We start from the raw sequence: 19,006 nt of genomic DNA, 5'->3' as shown, positions 1-19,006 counted from the left end.
ACTACTTCCTCTAGCCGCTGCTGGCTCCGAAACACAACAAAACTCGTATAATATCTTTTAACACATTACATTTCCTTAAACAATCCTCGAACAGTACCAAATAATAAAAGTACTTAGTTAAAATAAACTTTAGGGTTATTCTCACCTCAAGTAAATGAGCACACTGGAGACGCAGTTTGTGTTACTCCAATTTCTCTCAGCTTATGAGAAACAGCAGAGCAACAGGCAGCTCAGAGTCCCAATACACCACCTACCGGTGAAACACCGTTACTGCACCCATCGTCTTTAACCCCTGTTAACAAATAAATTATATTCTTATCATAACCCCATAAACATTTAAAGAAATGCATGCTCTTTTTTCACTTTTGTGGGCACACACCAGTGGGCATCACAAGAAGTTTGACTGATAGACCGGCCCACCAGGTCGTGTTGTGGTTCTATTGACACTTTGCTCTATGCCTGTTAGGAGATGGAACCCAAATAACAAATAAAAATGGGTAGGGCGGTAAAGTGGAGGGTCCAATGGTTCCCTGACCCCTCCTGTTAAGCTGCGCAAATCACTGCCAGTTCAGACTTGCGGGAATAATGCATTTAGTGTACACAGAAACTTCACTTCACTTAATAGACCCCTGTAAAGGTTCTTTCCTTACAACAGCCAGCATGATCGACAATAACTCGTTGAAGAATTAATGAGTTACAACAACATTTAATTTCCCATTGGTTAAAGTGGTTAATTAAAGTGGTTTTGAATTATAACTGAATTTGAAAAAAAACCGCATGGATCATGTATGAATAGTAATCTGATCTTTAGTGAAGTTTCACAAATCACATAAAGGTTTCACAAATCCCAAACCTGGATTAAAATATTATACTATTGGAGCAGAATAATATAGTCCATGTTTGAAGACTCTAGGTGTTGTAGTTTTAGAGCTGGAGTAGCTCTCTTGTGACCAAGATCCAGAAAATGTCTGAAATCAACATTTATTGAAGTTTCACAAATCAGAAAAAGGTTTCACGAATCCCAAACATGGTTTTAAATATTCTGCTGTTAGAACAGAATAATTTAGTCCAGGTTTGAAGTGTCTAGGAGTTGTAGTTTTTTTAATTAGAGCAGATCTAAGGTGATCCAGATGCCAAAAACTTGTGAAAATCAACTTTTATTGAAGTGTCACAAATTAGAAAAAGGTTTCACAAATCACAATCAGTGTTGTAAATATTCTGCTGTTAGAGCAGAATAATTTAGTACAAATTTCAAGTGTCTAGGTGTTGTTTTTTAATTAGAGCAGTTCTAGTATGAAAGAGATGCAAAAAATGGTGATAATCAAACTTTATTTCACAAATCAGAAAAGGGTTTCACAAATCCCAAACATGGTTATATTCATTCAGCTTGAAGCGGAGAATAATCCAGTCCAAGTTTCAAGTCTCTAGGTGTAGTAGTTTTTAAACTAGAGTTGATTAAAGATACGGAAGGTAGTGAAAAATTAAGTGGAATCGCCCTTTAGCTATTGGAAGCTAGAAATTGAAACCAACTTCAGCTTCGTGGAAAACAGCAGATCCTCACACCCTCAGCATAAATGTAGCTGTGGACAAGATCACTGATGCCTGTTGTTCTTGCAAGGCTGGGTAAGTCGGGCATTCCTGGTTTTGAGGGTTACTTTTGAAATCAGTGATTTCTGTTGTTGGCAAATGTTTGAGTGTGCCTAGGCCTGATACTCGGTACTTGTTGCTAGCGTGGCTAACATGATTACAGTTTCGTAAAAAGCCTTTTCAGGTAAAATAAAATCTTTAATGTTTGTCAGTTACGGTACACATTGCATATTGATCTGTTCAGCTAACCTAAGACTGTGTAACAGACAGGCTTCAAGGTGTAGAAGTTGTAACGGTACTGCCATTATGCTGTACTTGGCTAAAAGGTTTTCATAATGGATGTTTTTATTACTGAAGCTTTAAAGCAGAATCTCAAATGAATAAACAATCACTCAGAATATTCCCATTCACTAAACACAAAGAAAGCAAAGCAATAATACTTACACCAGCACTCCTTTGTTCTTATTGATCCTACGACGGTTGAGCTGCAAATGCGGTCCTGCACAAGCTTTGATCCAAGCAAGGCATCCCGTTTCAGATTTTGGAAATCTGTGAATTTTAGTTCCACAAATACGATCAAGATGCAATGACATCACCTGAACAGATACGCCACTGACAGTGGAGAACCATTCTTTTTCGAGTCCTAACGCAAAAACTTTCTGCCGGTCTGCTAGTCCGCAATGTACATTAGCATGTGTTTACTAGTTCAGCTTTTGTTTGTGAGACCATGATGTCTATGTGTGAGACGGTCAAGCACGTGGTAGCTGCGCAGTGACGTCAAATGGGCATTAGCCAATGAAACGCGGACCCTGTGGTAAGGTCCATGAATGTGCAGTTCTGTTATTATTATTACATGGAATGACATCTGTGTGAAGTATGGGGGGAGAATAAACCTATAAACGTGATACATTTCAGGTAACGGTTCAAAATGGTGCCAAAATGACTAATTTGAGTTAAGTTCACCTTGACTTTGAACAACTAATACCTCCACTAATACCGAAATGTCTGTGCTGTATGTTTGCTACATGTTTTGGATTGTAACTGCATTCTTTCCGCTGTGTGCAGTTTTTATTTTTCAATTTATGCCGTATTCTTTGGGATCTTTTATCTTAATACCAGATGAATCCAAATAAACCTTGTAGTAAAAATAAAAAAAGAGGCCAAGGTTTCATCTTTTGGTGAAACTTATTTTCCTGGAAGTTTTAGTAACGTTGGTGAAAAGTGTGAAACTCTTCCTATTGCAGCAGGTTTCATTCAACAGCTGAGAGTGGGAACAACACTCCCATGGGAGATTTAAAAGTCATGACCTTTAGCAATAAAAATCTAATTGATTATTATTGTCACAGAAGCTATACTTTACAGCTTTTACAAAGTCACTAAAAAGTTCATGGAAAGGTGAAACTGTAGCAAACTTTAATGGGGTTTCAGCTGAGAGAAGACAGCTGTGGTCAGGATTAAAACCTCTGCTTCTGGCCATTAACTTGTGATCCTTTCACAGTGTTTATACTGTGAAACTGAATTATAATTACTTCTTAGCAAGGGGAATTTCTTTTAAGATTTTGTGGTGCTTGCTGTCTTTACTTGACACGAAGAAGTGGAGAGATTCACAAAAAATGAGCTGTGGTTAGCCTCCAAACGTGGCTCCACCACATTTATTTATTCACACATATTCATTAAAAAATGCTGAGAGCTGAATCCTAAAGAAGCATAAACCACAAACACAACATCCAATGTTTCTTACAAATCGGTTCATTATCCTAATGAATTGTAGCTAATTGTTCCTTAGCATATTATACATCAAATTGAGGACATCATTTCTTTTTCTCCAGACTGATGTAAATCATTTAAACTCTACCACAATGAAAGTTAACAAGATATGAACTTCATACTGTTATAAACTAATTAGGCCTAAAAGTAAATCAGTAGCAATATATTTTCCGATAAAACCCTGAGCAATATCAATAGATAATACATCTGATGAAATTTTCAATCATTTCACTGAACTCAGATCAGAACCGCACAGCATTCTGGGAGATGAAGGCAGAGCAATGTTAGTGGTATTAACCAACTCACTCACTCTTTGGTTACCTAGCAACAACCTCTTAAGTAACATATACAGCATCAGTTTTATGTTTCACCCCTGTGCCTCATCCTGCATAAAAAATAAAATAAGTAAAAAAAACTGTGTGGAGTGGAAGGAGAAAATGAGAACAACCGTTTGAGAGGAAACTGTGGATAAAACTGGAAAGGTCACATTGTTGGCAAATATAAAAAAATAATAAATCAATATTAATTATCAATATCGACTGATATGAAACCCATATCGCCTAGTCCTAAAACTACTGACTTATATTGTTGAAAACTTCAACCAATTCCGAATGCTTAGCATTTCCCTATTTTCCCTCCATATCAGGGTCTGACTTTTTAAACTATTAGAAAAAGTCGAAACACAGGGGGTTTTATGGTTCCCAGAATATTGTCCTGGTTACTGGAAAAAGTTCATGTGGGGAAAAAGCACCTTAATCCAGTCTAAAGATTATTTTCCTTTCCTTTGTGTTTCCCTCTGTTCCAGCTGTAAGTGGCTGTTTAAAATAAGTCTTTGACTCAGTTTTGATCCTTTGCGTTTGAGTGCCTCTCTGCCGTTTGAGGATACCGGAGGTGTTCCTAAAAACGCTGAGTGGTTAAGGCTATTGTTACTTTGATAGCTTCCTGTTAACTCTGCACACACTGAGGGTGTTACTTAAGGAAACACGTTTTGTATTATCTCTAGATTGACTTCACAGGTCCATGAAATGTGTATGTTCCTGTGTGCATGCTGTGATTAATGACCAGCTAACAGTCAGGATCCCATCAGGGATCGGCTCCTAATGTATTTTTTGGCTCGTGTCCTCTGAAAACAGAACAATAGCTAAGTTTAATTGACTGGATTAAAACAGATCAGCGCTGCAGGAATGTGTAGATGTTTTTATATGAAACCTCACAGCTCAATGATCCTTTTGGTTCAGTAAAAAAAAACATTTAGGTGGTTGCAATACCTTGTAGCGGATGAATTTATAAGCACCCAGTGAGGTAATAAATCAGTCACTGACACTAAAACACCTTCTTCTTCTGGAGAAGTCTCCCCCATGTAATAGAAGAAGAATACCCCAAAGTTTTCGTTTGCATCATCTGTGCTTGAAGCATTCATCTATATCAGTGGTTGAACTGACAGCTAAAATGTCCAAACTAAAAGTATTCAGGGGCTAAGTTTTTAATTTTTTCCAAAATTAAAAATGCAAAAATATTATTGTCAATTCTTTCTCTTTTACCTCCACAACAATTAATAAAATGTGATATTTTACATTTGTTATTTAACAGTTATTTAACTTTTTGGACTTATTATTTTCCATTTTTTAAGTCTATAAAATGTTTTTCATAAGAATTTTATTTTACAAACTTTACTGTATTTAGCCAAATGTAATGGGTGTGCAAAAATGTGTTTTTTGAGTAAAGTCATTTCAGATGTTTATGGCACGAATAATAACGTAATAATTATAAAATAATAGTAATAATAATAATAAAAAGGATAACTCAAGACAAATAATTTGTGTTGTATTTAATATTTTCCGTTTAAAATATATAGACTGAAAAAATATAATAAAAAAATGACAAAGTGTTGGATGTCCATATTTATGCCATTCTTGAATTGTATTCAGAGGCCACACAAATTTAATCCACAGGCCACAAATGGCCCATGGGCCACACTTTGGACACCCCTGATCTATATTATGTGGTGTTGTATGTGATGTCTCATTTAATGTACCTGAGCATACAGCTCAGACTAAACTTTTCCAATTGTAGTTCAGCTAAGATTACCAAAAATATCTATTTCTTTCCATAATCTTATGTTCTTCAGATTTCAGTATTGCCATACAGTACAATTGCAATCCTTCGATACATTAATTCACAACATTTGAGTTAAATTACCTCTGAATGTATTTTATAGCAAAACCTCAACACTTCCATCTTGGGTGACATCATAGAAAAATCTAAATAAATCAAATGAGACATCAGAAAGTGGATTGTCGACCATCCAGGTGCCTTAAAGTTATCTTAAATGACTCTTCAAACAATTATGTTCAAACAATTATATATATTTATTTATTTTTTCATGTTAAATGGAAAATGTTAATATTTTTGGCTCTGAGCGTGTTGTTCTTTCAGCAGTTTGCCTTTTTTGAGTCTGTAGACGAAAAATGTTTTAAAAAATCTCCCTGTTAAGAACTCTTTTTGTATACAAATCTGTTTTGAATCCCAATGTACCTTAAAAAGGAGGTGTTTAGTCTGATTTAATGTCAGACACTGGAAAAAATGTTGCACATTTTTATACCATTTATATAAATTTCTGTTTTTTGTTGTGTTTTCATGAGTTTGTCTGATATTGTGTAAAGACTGTGTACAAAAAGTATACCTGCAAATCATGTAGTACATATTTATTTATGCTATGTAGACTATAAATAAATGTAACATAAAAAAAAAAAAAAAAAGGATTTCTTTGTCCACGGAAGAAAACAGCAATATTTACAGTAGAAATGTGTTAAAGACATAATTTATTATTTAATATTGAAGGGATTATATTTCCATTTTTGTCATTTCGGTTTGCAGCGCACAGTAAATAACCGATTTGGTTCAGAAAGTAGGCGAGCTGCAATAATAAAAATATTGTTTCAAGCAAAATCACAAATGCATTCAAGTAAAGGCATCGAGGAACAGGATTAAAGAATATAACAAAAATCTCTAATCTAACCAGTCTCAGAGCAAAGCAAACCTTCTGTTAAAATTCTAACAAATTTTGTGTTGCAAAATAACTTTAGACATAAACACACATGTACACACCCAGAGCAGGGGATAGTTGGTCCAACTGTGGCTGCAGGAAAACATATTGTAGACATTTTCACACCTACAAATCAGTCAGCATGTAAGGATGGACACTTAAGCAGCCGTATGTTTTACATTAGGTGAAGTGAAAAACCTCCCCCACCAGCCAGCGTTTAACTTTCCCTTTTCTCCTTTTCTTTTTCCCTCCCCGTGTATGTCTGAAGCTCTGCAGCTCTAATTGAAACCACCTTCTGTTTCTTTTTATCGCCAGACCCTTTCAAAAGTTTAAACTGTTTGTCTGTCTGCAAACACGCTGCATGCTGTCTGTCTCTGTGGCCAAGTCAACAGTCCCTACATGTTGCTTTGCATACAGACTATTTTCACTTTGTGGTGGTTCTTATAATTGGCCGTGTGTGTGTGTGTGTGCATGTGTGTGTGTGTGTGTGTGTGCGCGTGTGCGTGCATGTGTGTGTGTTGGTGTTTTCAGGAGAAGTATTTTTCTTGGCAGCTGGTTTAAGTCCAAACAAGCTATCTGATTTCTGGACAAATTCAGCATTGGGTTTGCGTTTATTTTTGGTTCCATTGCGTTTTATATATTTCTGATGCTTATATTCACAATCCATTGTAGGTTATGAGATAATAGATAATAATAAAGCAATTCAGGTGGCATGCAGGAAGAGCAACCTTTCACCTTGTGATCCAGTCTCTAGAAACTTGGAAACCTGGGGTAAGCAGGACATCGTTTCCCCAAGTACCTAAAGAAAGTCAGAACAGACTTCATTGTAGTTTAACTGAATACATTTTAGGTTATGTTGGGTAGTTATTGGTAGCTAATGCCTCACTTGCAGGGGACAGAAGGTCTATCAATGGGAATTTGAAAGCAGGAACTGAATATTTTACATCTTTGACCATCTGCTTCAGATCATCATGGCAGTTGATCTGAAGGCCAGCTGCCATTTTGACAGATTACAATTAACACACATGGCCACTTGGTGCAGAGATTTTCAACTTTAGGCACAGAATGCATCTCAAATATGTCTAAATCAATCAAATCATCTCCTGGACTCAATGCATCTCCCATCCGGAGTTACAGACAAGAGTCTTTGTAGTGCGTCTGTGATGACTACAGATCACACACCGGTATAGCTGAACTACTTGAGCAGAAATCTTCCCTGATTTCAAAACTTCAACCAAAGTGTCCCTTCTAATTCCAGTCTCTAGTGTGGCTACAGAGCACAGATCCAGAAAAACTTAAAAAACGTCCAAAACCTCAGGACGACACAATACGCACAAGTGGGGATGCAGTTCGGGTCCATGCAGAACAGGAGGAAGTTGTGAGATTGTATGTTAAGGTCACAGCATGTGAATCGTGCAGACACCCCTGCTCTACGCTTTTGCATAAAACCGTTTAGGTTAATGTGATTTATTCAACCAAGCATAGTTAACTTTGTTACTTTGCAACATTGCATGGTTGTGTCACTCTGCCTGAACAGCTCAGAGTTGCATTCTTAGAGTATTATTAGAAAATGATCTGTGAGGCCGTAAGATTGAGCTATTATGGCACAACAGATGAGTTGCTATTTTTCTGGGGTAAAAGCACGGTGAACCAAAGCATACAGAACAACAGTTGCATGCAGACGTGATGATGACAGATGTGATCACTGCCATCATGTCACAGACACGACTTCATTCTCTGTTCATTAGTGATATCTGCATGTCACAACCTTTAAGAATACCTCAGCATGAAGATCATTCCTTAATTTTTGTGCTAATTTGGTTTAATTAGTTTACAAAGACAAATTAGGGGGGAAAAAATCCCATCTGAAACTCATTAGCCGTTTCTGAAAGTTTGCTTGAGTCTTGGCAGACGTTGAGTTACACTGTCAGAAATAAGCCATAGTGGAATGATGCAACAAAAGCCTTAGCATGAATTATTTTATGCTGTGTTGGAGATATTATTTGATGAAAAAATTAGTCAACATCATAAAACAAAAATGTAGAAGTTAACCAATTAATAACACATTAATTTTGGTGAGAAGAATATCAAGTTATGTTTTAATTATTGATAAAAAGGTGATGTTTTTAATTTCAGTTACGACTAGCAAGATATTCATTTAGACTTGAAACAACATAAAGAAAGGAGAGAAGTTTGACTTTGTTAAACTCCCTGTTGTGTCCATGTACAAGAAGTTGTATATATGACTAAATTAAGTGAAACTCAAACATGGCAAGGTTGCAGATTAACTTTGTCTGTAAAGTAGGACTCGTCTGCGGAGGGTTATCTAGCACACGAAGGGGCGTTACACGGGCTTGTACTGCGGTCAATGATGCAAAGTCACAAACACGAGTGAAAAGAGGAACGACGAGCGTCAGATTTTGTTTTAAAAGTCTCATCGATGGATGTTTGGATAAAACCAATGTAGTACGTAGCCTACTTATTACAACGGTGAATTATTCTTCCACTGAAGCGCAACCATAATTACCATTTCTAAATTATGTTTGAAACAAAATGACTTCTTTTAACTGTTCTGAATATGAAAACTTTGAAAACTGTGATGTTTAGTTTGAGACTTTTTTTTGAAAACGTGCATTTTTACATTTCAAGCTTACAAAGCTGAACATAGTGTTTGTGTTTAATTGCAGCCGAAGAGTGTGATTAATCAGATTATTTTTTCTTAATTGAGTAACAGCACTACTGTAAACATTTACATTTTTTGACATATTACGTATGAGATTTTATGGCACAGTAGCAATTAGCACTACTAATGTCACACCATCTGCTCTGCACCATCAACACGAAATATGTGAATTTCCACCCCTGTTTTAATTTAATGATTTTAATTCAAAGTTTTGTCTTACTGTTTTGTTCATTAGTTGCATAAATTCTTCAAAGGGGAAAATCATTGCAACCTTCGTTGCATTCCAAAGCTGAATAACAGTCTTGTCAGCTGTCAGACAGGAATTACTTGCTAGAGACATTTTGAGGCTCATGTGTCGTTTTGGCAGATGCGGTAAAGGTAAACCAGACATGATGTAAACAAGACATTAGGGAAAAGGGCTGATTAGGAAGCAATAAGCAAGAAGAAACTGGGGGATTTTTACTCTGAAGGTCATGTGGTCGTAACAAAGCAAACAGCAGTTCTTTCTCCATATTAATTTGCTTGCATCATTTGTTGATTTGATCAGTCAAACCATCTGTTTTATGTCTGTCCATTTAAAGTTTCCAAGCTGAAGACAAAGATTATTTACACAACTGCATTATTATTGGAATAAAAACAAAGTTAAGACTTTCAATCTAACTGGGATAACCCTGAATGTGTATTTTTAAACAAAACAGAATAAAACAGTTTCTTAATGGAAGAAACAGCTAACTGTGGTAGTTTCTTAAAGCTAAAACCATTAAACTAGATATCTTTATGCTGTCAGAAAACAACAGTTTCTGCAATGCTCTTAAATCTTGGAAATGATAAAGATTCAAACACATCATGAGGAAATAAAATTCTGTTGTTTTCTTTTATTGTGCAACTTGGAGACATATCACCCAAGATCGTCCACTAAAGCCTCCCTCTTCCTAATAAAATGCCAACTCGGAAATTTTTCCCCTGACTAAGATATTTGTGTGCGATTCTGCAGATTATTGTCTAACACTAAGCAACTCTTCTGTCAATATTCTGTCACATAAACACAAGTAATATTTATCAAACTAAAGCTCTTCATGTTTTTCCTTGTCAATATCTGCTGATCAAATGTTAAAACTTTAAGATTTTTTAAAGATTACATGAAAACTGGTTTTACACAAGGTTGGAAAGTTTTTAAGCTCTAAAAAGGGATTTTAATTTGACTACTAGTCAGAGTAACTATTGTATTAGCAGCCGTCTGAAACATCAAATTAAATTAAAGGAAAATAACTTTCTTAATAGCTACTCATATTCACGGTTGATGGAATTAGCAGTGAAATCGGGTGAAAAAGCGAGTTGAGACAGGACATTGCCATGTCAATTTAAGCTTTTAAACAAGGTTTGAGACCAAAGAAGCCAACCAACAAAGAAAAAATGATCATTTTTACAGATGCTAAATGTTTAACTTTATCACGAGGTTATAGACCTGATTGTCACTGTTGCCTTAAAGAACTCTGTTGGTAAATACAAGAGCTTTATGTCTTTTATTTCCAGTAATCTACACACGGAAAAACATGTAAATGGCTGGTAACTGTAATTTTGCTATAAGATTTCTGTTTGGTTTTTTTTCCCCCTCTAAAGGTGTGCATTAGCCAACAGGACGTGTCCACCTGGCCAGGTGTGGAACACCAAGCAGTGTCAGTGTATCAGCATGGCTTCGGTTGTTAAGCCCCCTCCTCCACCACTTCTTCATCTACGATCACCTCAGCAGCACCATGGTATGTGTATGACACCGTTTCACAAAGAAAAGTTCATCTGGCACTGCTTGGGCTTTTTTTCTGCACAACAGACAAATCTAAATCATATCTAGGCGGCAATATGACCTAAAAACTGTGTGTTGATGTATCTCACCTTTATCTTCATAGATGATACAGTGCCTACAAAAAGTATTCACCCCCTTGGATCTTTCAGTGTTGCAGTTGGACTGCCACTCAGCAGAGGGCACCGCTGGTCATCCTTAAGTGAAACCAGTTGATGCAGAAATAAAGATGGTGGGACCATACCAGAATGGGAAAAGTAACAGTCGAAACAAAGACCAGTGTGCGATGCAAAAAGCGCTTTATGCGGTTCCGTTTTGAAATATAAACACTCGACAAATTCCTTAAGTTCCACTTTAATAGCGCTCAATCAGCATCAACTTCTGATTTAAAAATTGCTGATGTGGTATGAAGTTGAACATATGAGTTTTTAAGAAAATGGCTCCTTATCAATTAATATTTATTTATTTGAAAGGTTGAATCACCTTGAGATTAACTTATTAATCAATTACTTGCATTCCTACAATTTATCTTTACTAAATTAAATTACTGTGCAGTATGTACAGTTGACTGTGTACTATGTAGCATGTGTAGCATGTTTGCTACACATGCTTTACAGCATATGTAGCACTTACTCATACGGCTTTTACTAACAAACAACACTGTATGAAGCTGTGTTTGAGCTGATGCTGAACACTTGCTGGATTAAAGAGACGTTTTAACACTGATATACGATCAGACAAACAGTTGCAGCTGTGGTTAAGTATCAAGGCTAAACAAGCCGTATAGTTCAGACAGAGCTCTTATTGATTTAATGTGATCTGCAGATGTTTTGCACACTCAGAAAATGTGTGAAATGTTAAATAAATATTTAGATTATTTGACTTTATATTCAAAATCAACAAGCATTTTAAGTGGTCTGCTGATTTTTCCCTTGCTAAATGTGACCCTGCTGTGGATCACCAACGACTATCTATCCATTTGCTACACCTGTTTATGTTTTGTTGGGATGTGTGGGTGCTGGTACCATTCGCCAGTGGTCAACAGACAAAAGATCCAGTACACCAAAGACATGTTGCCAGTGCTTACAATACAATACATCAGTACAGCATAGTTTAAATAAGAAGTTGAAAATAAATGTGTTGTCAGTGTGAGCTGGGTGATGCATGTTAGCATGTGTGCTATAAATTGCACAACACACAAAACAGTGATACCCAGTTACAGCAGGTCAAGTTCCTGTGTCCTTAGCTGCAGGGGAAAGTTCCTGTGTTCACTGAGGAGGATTTATGGCTGCAGAGTGTTTGCTGAATGTGTGTTTGTAGAATCCTTACTTTGTGTTTGGCTCTGATAACACTCTTTGTGGATCTCGTGTCAACAAATAAAAACAGAGGAATGCAGAGACCTCAGTGCACCAGATTCCACAAATAGCTGTCATGTACAAATACAAGCTAACAGTGTTTGGAATTGAACATATGGGTTTTGTTTCCTCAAGTTTTGAAGCAGATTCTGATTGACTGGAAAAAGGCTGATTGTCAGACTGATTGGACAGATTAGAAGTTTGTGAGAATCAGAACTGGAGCTGCTGTCCCTTTGTTTTTGATTTTGCCAAGTATTTTAAATGGTCTTACATTTACGTAAGCATTAAGCACATTTTGTGGACTAAAGGGAAATGTGTGTATTGCTTATGATACAAACAGTTTCTGTCCCTCTAGATCGGAGTTTCTGAAACTTTTTCAGGCTGAGGACCATTTACCCCATTTAACAAACACTCATAGACCACCTAACTTTAAATTGCCTCCACAATAACACATCTTAGTATATACAACCTGAAATGAAAATATTAAGTCTCTTGTGACTGGCCACGATAAAGCCATGAACACACATTTTGAGTTGTTTTCATATTATGAAAGTGTGTATTCTAAAAAAAAGTTCTCTACATGTGTGCTAATAATATTTTAGGGCTATTTCTAATTTAGAAACATAATAAAAGAAAAATAAACTTGAGTGCTTTGGCAAAAAGATACATTTCCTTGCAGCCAGTAGACAACCCAATATAAATAATTTTATTTCAGGTCTTAAGATGCAGTTAGTCAGTGTGGGGCGCAGCTCTGCTCGCTGCCTCGTCTACAGCCTATTGCATTCAGCACAGCCGCAGATCTAGATCTGCATGCCTGCAGCATGCTGTGTATCATAATGGTGTTCAAAAACAAAAGTTAAGAACTTTGTTCTCAGCCTGAGCGCAGACTTTTCTGTGGGAAAATAAGAACGCCACTTAGAAGTCAGAGCGATGATTTAGATTGTTAGAGTCAGTGAGAGCACAAAGAGAGTGGGAACATCTTGCGCTTTGTCAGCAGAAAGTGTTTTTCTGTTTTATCTGTTCGTTTCATCCTTGGACACACAACTATGCACACACATAATGATTCTGTCTGGAACAGACTGAAGATCTGTTTGCTGTTTTTTCTGAAACGTCTTGCTTTTCTCCATGCTTTTTTTCTTTTTTTGAAAGATAATCTGCTGTTCGTGAAATAGAGTCATTTGTGTTCTCCCAGAGGAAACGGATGATCCAAGTAGAGTGCAGGAATTTCATAGTGTGTTGATGTGTTATGCTCTGTTGTGGTTGCAGTTTTTACATGAAGCTGTAAAAATTTAAAACACCATCATTCATAGTGTTTTATTAACATTTTGTTTACCTTTGTATAAAATCAATCAGGAAAAATTGAAGTCATGTTTTTGCTTTAGCCTTTATTCACAGTAATCAGAGCTGATTGTTTTGCATATATCAGTAAAACTGCTCTTGTTTTCATTTCTCCTTTCATTCCTGCAGACGTACTCTCATCAGATTTGTGTGGCCCAGATAAAGAGCTAGATGTGGAAAGCTGCCAGTGTGTGTGCCGTCTTGAAAATCCAACTCGTGACTGTGGGCCTAAGCGACACTTGGACCGAAACACTTGCCAGTGCGTCTGCGACATGCTGCCTGCTCCTTCCTGCCCCCAGAACCACATCTTCAACAAAGAGACCTGTCAGTGCACGTGTAATAAGACCTGTCCGAGGCACCAGCCCCTAAACAAGACGAAATGCTCCTGTGAATGTAACGAATCACCAAATAAGTGTTTTCTGAGAGGAAGAAGGTTTCACCAAGCAACATGCAGGTGAGGAGGAAAGTAAAGGCATTGCATGAATTTATCCAGATATTAACACCTGACCCCAACCTTCGTCAAATTAAATACAATTGGTGTGAAACATTTGTGCTCGTTTGTGCCGCTATAATTTTAAAGGCCATCAAAGGTCAACCAGCACCCGAACATTTACAAAAACAAATACAATATGGTGCCAATCAACTGTGCTATGTTTCTGTCCCAAATGTTTTTGTGTTGTAAGATAATATAATATTTTATTGATCCCCGAAGGTCGGAAAATATTGTTTGTAAAATGTAATAAATGGCTTATATTCATACATTGAATATATTTATAGACTTGTTATATTTATATAATTTTATTATACATTTATACTTATATATGCCACATGCTTAATGTAAATGTATGTTTTAATATAGGCGTACATGTAAAATAATAAAAAATTACATTACCAAAATCAAGCAAAATTGATATAAATTAATTTTTCTATATTTGTGTAGCTAAGATTTCTGTAGTTGACAGTAAATTTACTTGATTTTCTTTAAATGTGGGGATTGGAAAGGTGGTTGAAACATTTATTAATATCTTTTAAAATGATAACGCCATAAACGAAAATATTTGCTGCACAAACATTTGACACCAGTTTTGTTTAATTTGAGGGAGAAGGAGGACGTGAAACCTCACTCAGGTCCCAATGTTCACATGAAAGCTAATTTTAATTAGTACATGTGTGTACATGAACAGAGCATGTACATATAGCCACAGGAAATCACTGTTCTGGCTGCACAAAGCGCTCAGAGCATCGAGCTCTGTGTGAAATATAAGATCCCAGTGCGCTAATGACTTCCCATAGCTGTCACTTAGCAATTTCCCTTCCACACAAAGGAGGAAGTACGCACACATATACACACATCCATCCATCCTGTCCAGTTCTGACCCTTCGTGACCTTGTTTGGGAGTGATTTATGAACACAGCAAAGTTTGGGACCTGGCACAAAAAGCGTTGCTTATTTATTTGGACTCCTTTTCATCACTAGCTTAATGTTTTCTTTGAGTAACCATAACCAAATAGTTTTTTTTATTAGATATTTACACATTCATGCATTATTAGATATTTACACATTCATGCATTAGAAATATGATTTCCCAACTGTCTCAGTAGTGTTGTCTTCTGCCAACATATTGAAATACGTAACTTGGCTGCAGCAACAAGATGAAGTGTGGGGATCTTCTTTTCGCATCTTGACTTACTTTAAGTTGGCTTGACAGGCCAGATTTCATACTTATATTCTGACATCACTGAGTGACAACATATTTTTCACATCATCAAACAAACTGACTTAGAAGCTAACAGAGGGCTCCTTTTGTTTTTTTCTCTCTGCTGCAGTTTGTTTATATAGCTCCAATTCACAACAAATGTCATCTCAAGGCACTTCACGAAAAAAAATATTTCAGTTCAATCATACATACATTCAAACTGATCCTAGTTATGAAACAGTACAGTAAGCTCAATAAATTATAACGTAAGGATTTTTTTGGGAATACTGGCCTTCATTTGACAGTATCTTGACAGGACAGTGCAAAGGATGGGATTGGAACTGGGGATGGCCGCGCCGCGTCCAGGTCTGCGCCATGCAAAGCCCAATTAAATTGAATTGAACTGAATTACATATGGTTTTCTGTTCTTTGGAGATTTTTACCTGTTTTAGATTCTTTTACATCAGTTTTAGCATCCCTACTTCTGCTGCATTACAGTCAACAGAAGCAGAGATGCTTTCTTTATGGGTCAAAGCTGCTTTTTGCTTCAGGATTAATTCCCATTACTGTAAACTAGTCAAGGAAACACATGTATCAGCTCTAGCTTAAAGAGTCACAGCATTTGCTTATGCAACTTAAATCAGGTTTTACTTTTCTTCAGTCTCGTTAGTGCCGCTCTGCTTCCACCTGCACACACAGCAGACTCGCACTCTCCGGTTTGCTCTGACACATGCGCGCCGTCTCGGCTGCTCTTGAAGGAACCGCACCACCTGCTGTGTTCGGCTGTTAGAGCACTCAGCATAACACTTTGGTAACGACCCTCGCTCTGCGCTCCTGCAGGATGAAGCGGCTGCCAGGCTGCCCTGCTGGTAGTTGTTGTTTTTTCCTATATGACGTCTACATTCCATCTGTAACATTTAACCTCATGAAATAAGTAAGTTGGTAGTTACTGTTGCTATCAGAGAGCACTGCTTGATGGCATTGGTGCAGATGATTATGTCTCTGATTACATCAGTCCATTTTACGTTTCCATCTAGCCTTGTTTAGAGTCACAGAAGTCTGCTAATTAGAGATATGGTTACAAAGGCTGGATGTATCTCCATTTCGGGGTTGCAGATGAACATTAATGATGCCATAATGAAATTGTCTTGTTTAGGAATCGTTACAAATTATAATTATTGCAGTCTTATCAGTCATGGTGGTGCAGTGGTTTCTGCTGGTTTGTTTTTCTTCTTCAATGTCTATTTATTTAGACACTGAATAGAGTTTATTTAGAAAAATCCATTGAAGAGACGAGGCAGTATACCTCAAAGTGATAAATCAGGTTGTTTTCACACCAGTTCTGTTTAGTCCACTTTAATTGAACTGTAGTCTAGAAAGTCCAGTTCATTTGGGGAGGTGTGAATGTGCAATCAAACTCTGATGTGGACCAAAAAAACAATCTCTGATCTACCTAAAAATCTAGGTCTTGGTTCGATTGAAGTGAACTCTGATGTGGTTTTACTGCATGTGTGAACCACAAACGAACTGGAGAGCACTCAAAAAGCAGAAAACGGACTAGAGAGCAGGGCATTCTGGGTAAATACAACCAAAATAAACATGTGAGTGGGAGAAATGGTTAAAAGTATTTTGCCAAAGACAAAAATCTTTTTAACCAACAACAAAACAGATCGCACAGTTTCACCATGTTTGTTAATTGTTACTATAACTCAGATTACTGAACGTAAAGATCTGGAACAGGGAAGATTTTACTATGTTGTAATTTAAGTTTCTGTTTTCGTATATTCTGAAAACTGAGGACAAGTAAGAAAACATTTTTAAGGCCAACACAAGAACATTTGATCATTTCTCTCCATTAAAGCCACTTTTCACAACAGACGCATAAAACGCTAGTGGACAAAGACCTCAAAACACCACACCTGTTTTCCTCATCTTTATTCTCTGACTAATTGTTGTTACATTTGTTTGTTTTCTTCTTTTTTAATTGCAGTTGTCTTAGGCCTCCATGTGAGGTGAGGAGACGGAAGTGTGAAGCAGGTTTCTTCTTCAGTGAGGAGGTGTGTCGCTGTGTCCCCTCGCATTGGAGGCGCTTGGACTAATATCTGGCTCATAACTCGCCATCAAGATGCAAACTTTAAACAGTTCAATACATCACCTATCACTTGTAGACCTGCTGGTCAACAGGATTCTTATCAGCCATGGTGGCAGCTAAGTGAGTGGATCCTGATGGACTTGGGGAAACCGTTGGGATTGGAATGCAAATTATTGGAAATTGAACATAGAAAGGTGAAAAATGCACTGATTTTCTTTTGAGGACATTTAAATGGAGAATGAATGACAAGACGGGAGGAAGAACTGCAGGATTAAAAGAGTCAACACTCGAACTTGGTTAAATAATGCGTTTTAAAATATTTGGAAATTCTGTCTCAGTATTCTGATGTGAAAAATTGATTATATTATTTATTAAATGCTATTTTCATCCTTCGTTTATTGCAATTTCTGTATTTTTTATAAAAATACACTGTGATCAATATTTTTGTATCATGTATGTTAAGTATATGTGTGTAAAATAAAGTATCCTGGATGTTGTAATAAATCTTGTCTTGGATGCAGCAGTTGATTGGCAGGGAGGATGAGGTCCAGCTAACAGGACAGCTGAAGGGCGTGTCTTCTTACAGGTGTCTGTTCTCCTTTTCAGAGTCTCTCTAGGACAGGGGTGTCAAACTCAATTTCACTGAGGGCCACTTCAGCATATTGGCCCCCCTCAATGGGCCACATTGACGGTACAGATCAGGAGTGCATCCCTGCTAAAACACCCCAGACAAAAGGTTGACTTCCCTCATTCAGTTCTGTAGAGGCTTATAATGAGTCAATGGTCCAGGTGTGTTAGAGAAGGAATCTAAAGCTGCAGATGGGAGCTCTGGAAAACTAGACTTGGGCACCCCTAGCATAAATGTATGAAAATACAATGTTAAAAATGAATTAAACACCACCTCATATTGTTAAATAACTGATTTTATGTATTGAAGTTTTAAATATTACATTTGAGTTTCCATGGATGTAAAATTACTGCTCAGTTTAAAAATTACAATATTTAAATGAGTGTTTAAAGGTAAGCAAACACATAATAAAAACAAGTCACATGGGCAGACATTATAGACTTTACGCAAAGATTTAGTCTCAGGCAGCTGAAATCAATTAATTAAAAAAATCCTTTCTGAATATCATCTCATGGTCTCTGAACTAAATGCGTCTTTCTGACCGGGAGCTGACAGCGTGTTGAAGAGTTCTGGACCGGACGCTTTGGAGCGTCTGGTTAGGAAGCGCATTACAAACCTTTGGTTGAAATGGAGCGTTGAATTCAAGTCTCCATTGCAGACCAGAGAAAGCTAAAGAGAATGCAACACTGTGTTAACCCATTTGAGGAGCCGGTAGTTTATCTTGAGGAAATAAATGACGATCCAAAAGTTAATTAGACTGTAACATGCGCAGTGCGCTGCTCAACAACTGCGGACGCGGCTCCGCCGCTGCGAAGAATTAGAAACCGCTGGAAGTAACTCATCCAGCGGATTTAACAAATGGAGCCGTGGTGCATGTTACCCAGGAGAGCGGCACTCTGGAGGAGCTGCAGACGTAACATCTGTCCGTTTCGGAGAAGCGAAACCACGAAAATAAATAAATAAATAAATAAATAAATATCCTGGTAAAAGCGCACACCGGACCGCACAGGGTAAA

General features: G+C 37.1%; 1 protein-coding gene across 3 annotated transcripts in view; it reads left to right on the top strand.

Annotated features, from left to right (window-relative positions):
- The window catches only part of vegfc (vascular endothelial growth factor c), a 47,755-nt gene extending 29,888 nt beyond the window's left edge, over nucleotides 1-17,867 (top strand). For all 3 annotated transcript variants that reach the window (XM_007564633.2, XM_016677756.1, XM_016677757.1), the window contains exons 5-7: nucleotides 10,704-10,840; nucleotides 13,704-14,028; nucleotides 17,262-17,867. In XM_007564633.2, coding sequence (XP_007564695.1) covers nucleotides 10,704-10,840; nucleotides 13,704-14,028; nucleotides 17,262-17,370 — 571 coding nt within the window. In that variant the 3' untranslated portion in view covers nucleotides 17,371-17,867. The remainder of the gene's footprint in view (nucleotides 1-10,703; nucleotides 10,841-13,703; nucleotides 14,029-17,261) is intronic.
- The last annotated feature ends 1,139 nt before the right edge of the window (nucleotides 17,868-19,006 follow it).

This window comes from Poecilia formosa, unplaced genomic scaffold (genome assembly GCF_000485575.1).
Source record: "Poecilia formosa unplaced genomic scaffold, Poecilia_formosa-5.1.2 Scaffold164, whole genome shotgun sequence".
NCBI lineage: Eukaryota > Metazoa > Chordata > Actinopteri > Cyprinodontiformes > Poeciliidae > Poecilia > Poecilia formosa.
This window is presented reverse-complemented; position numbering and strand designations above follow the sequence as displayed.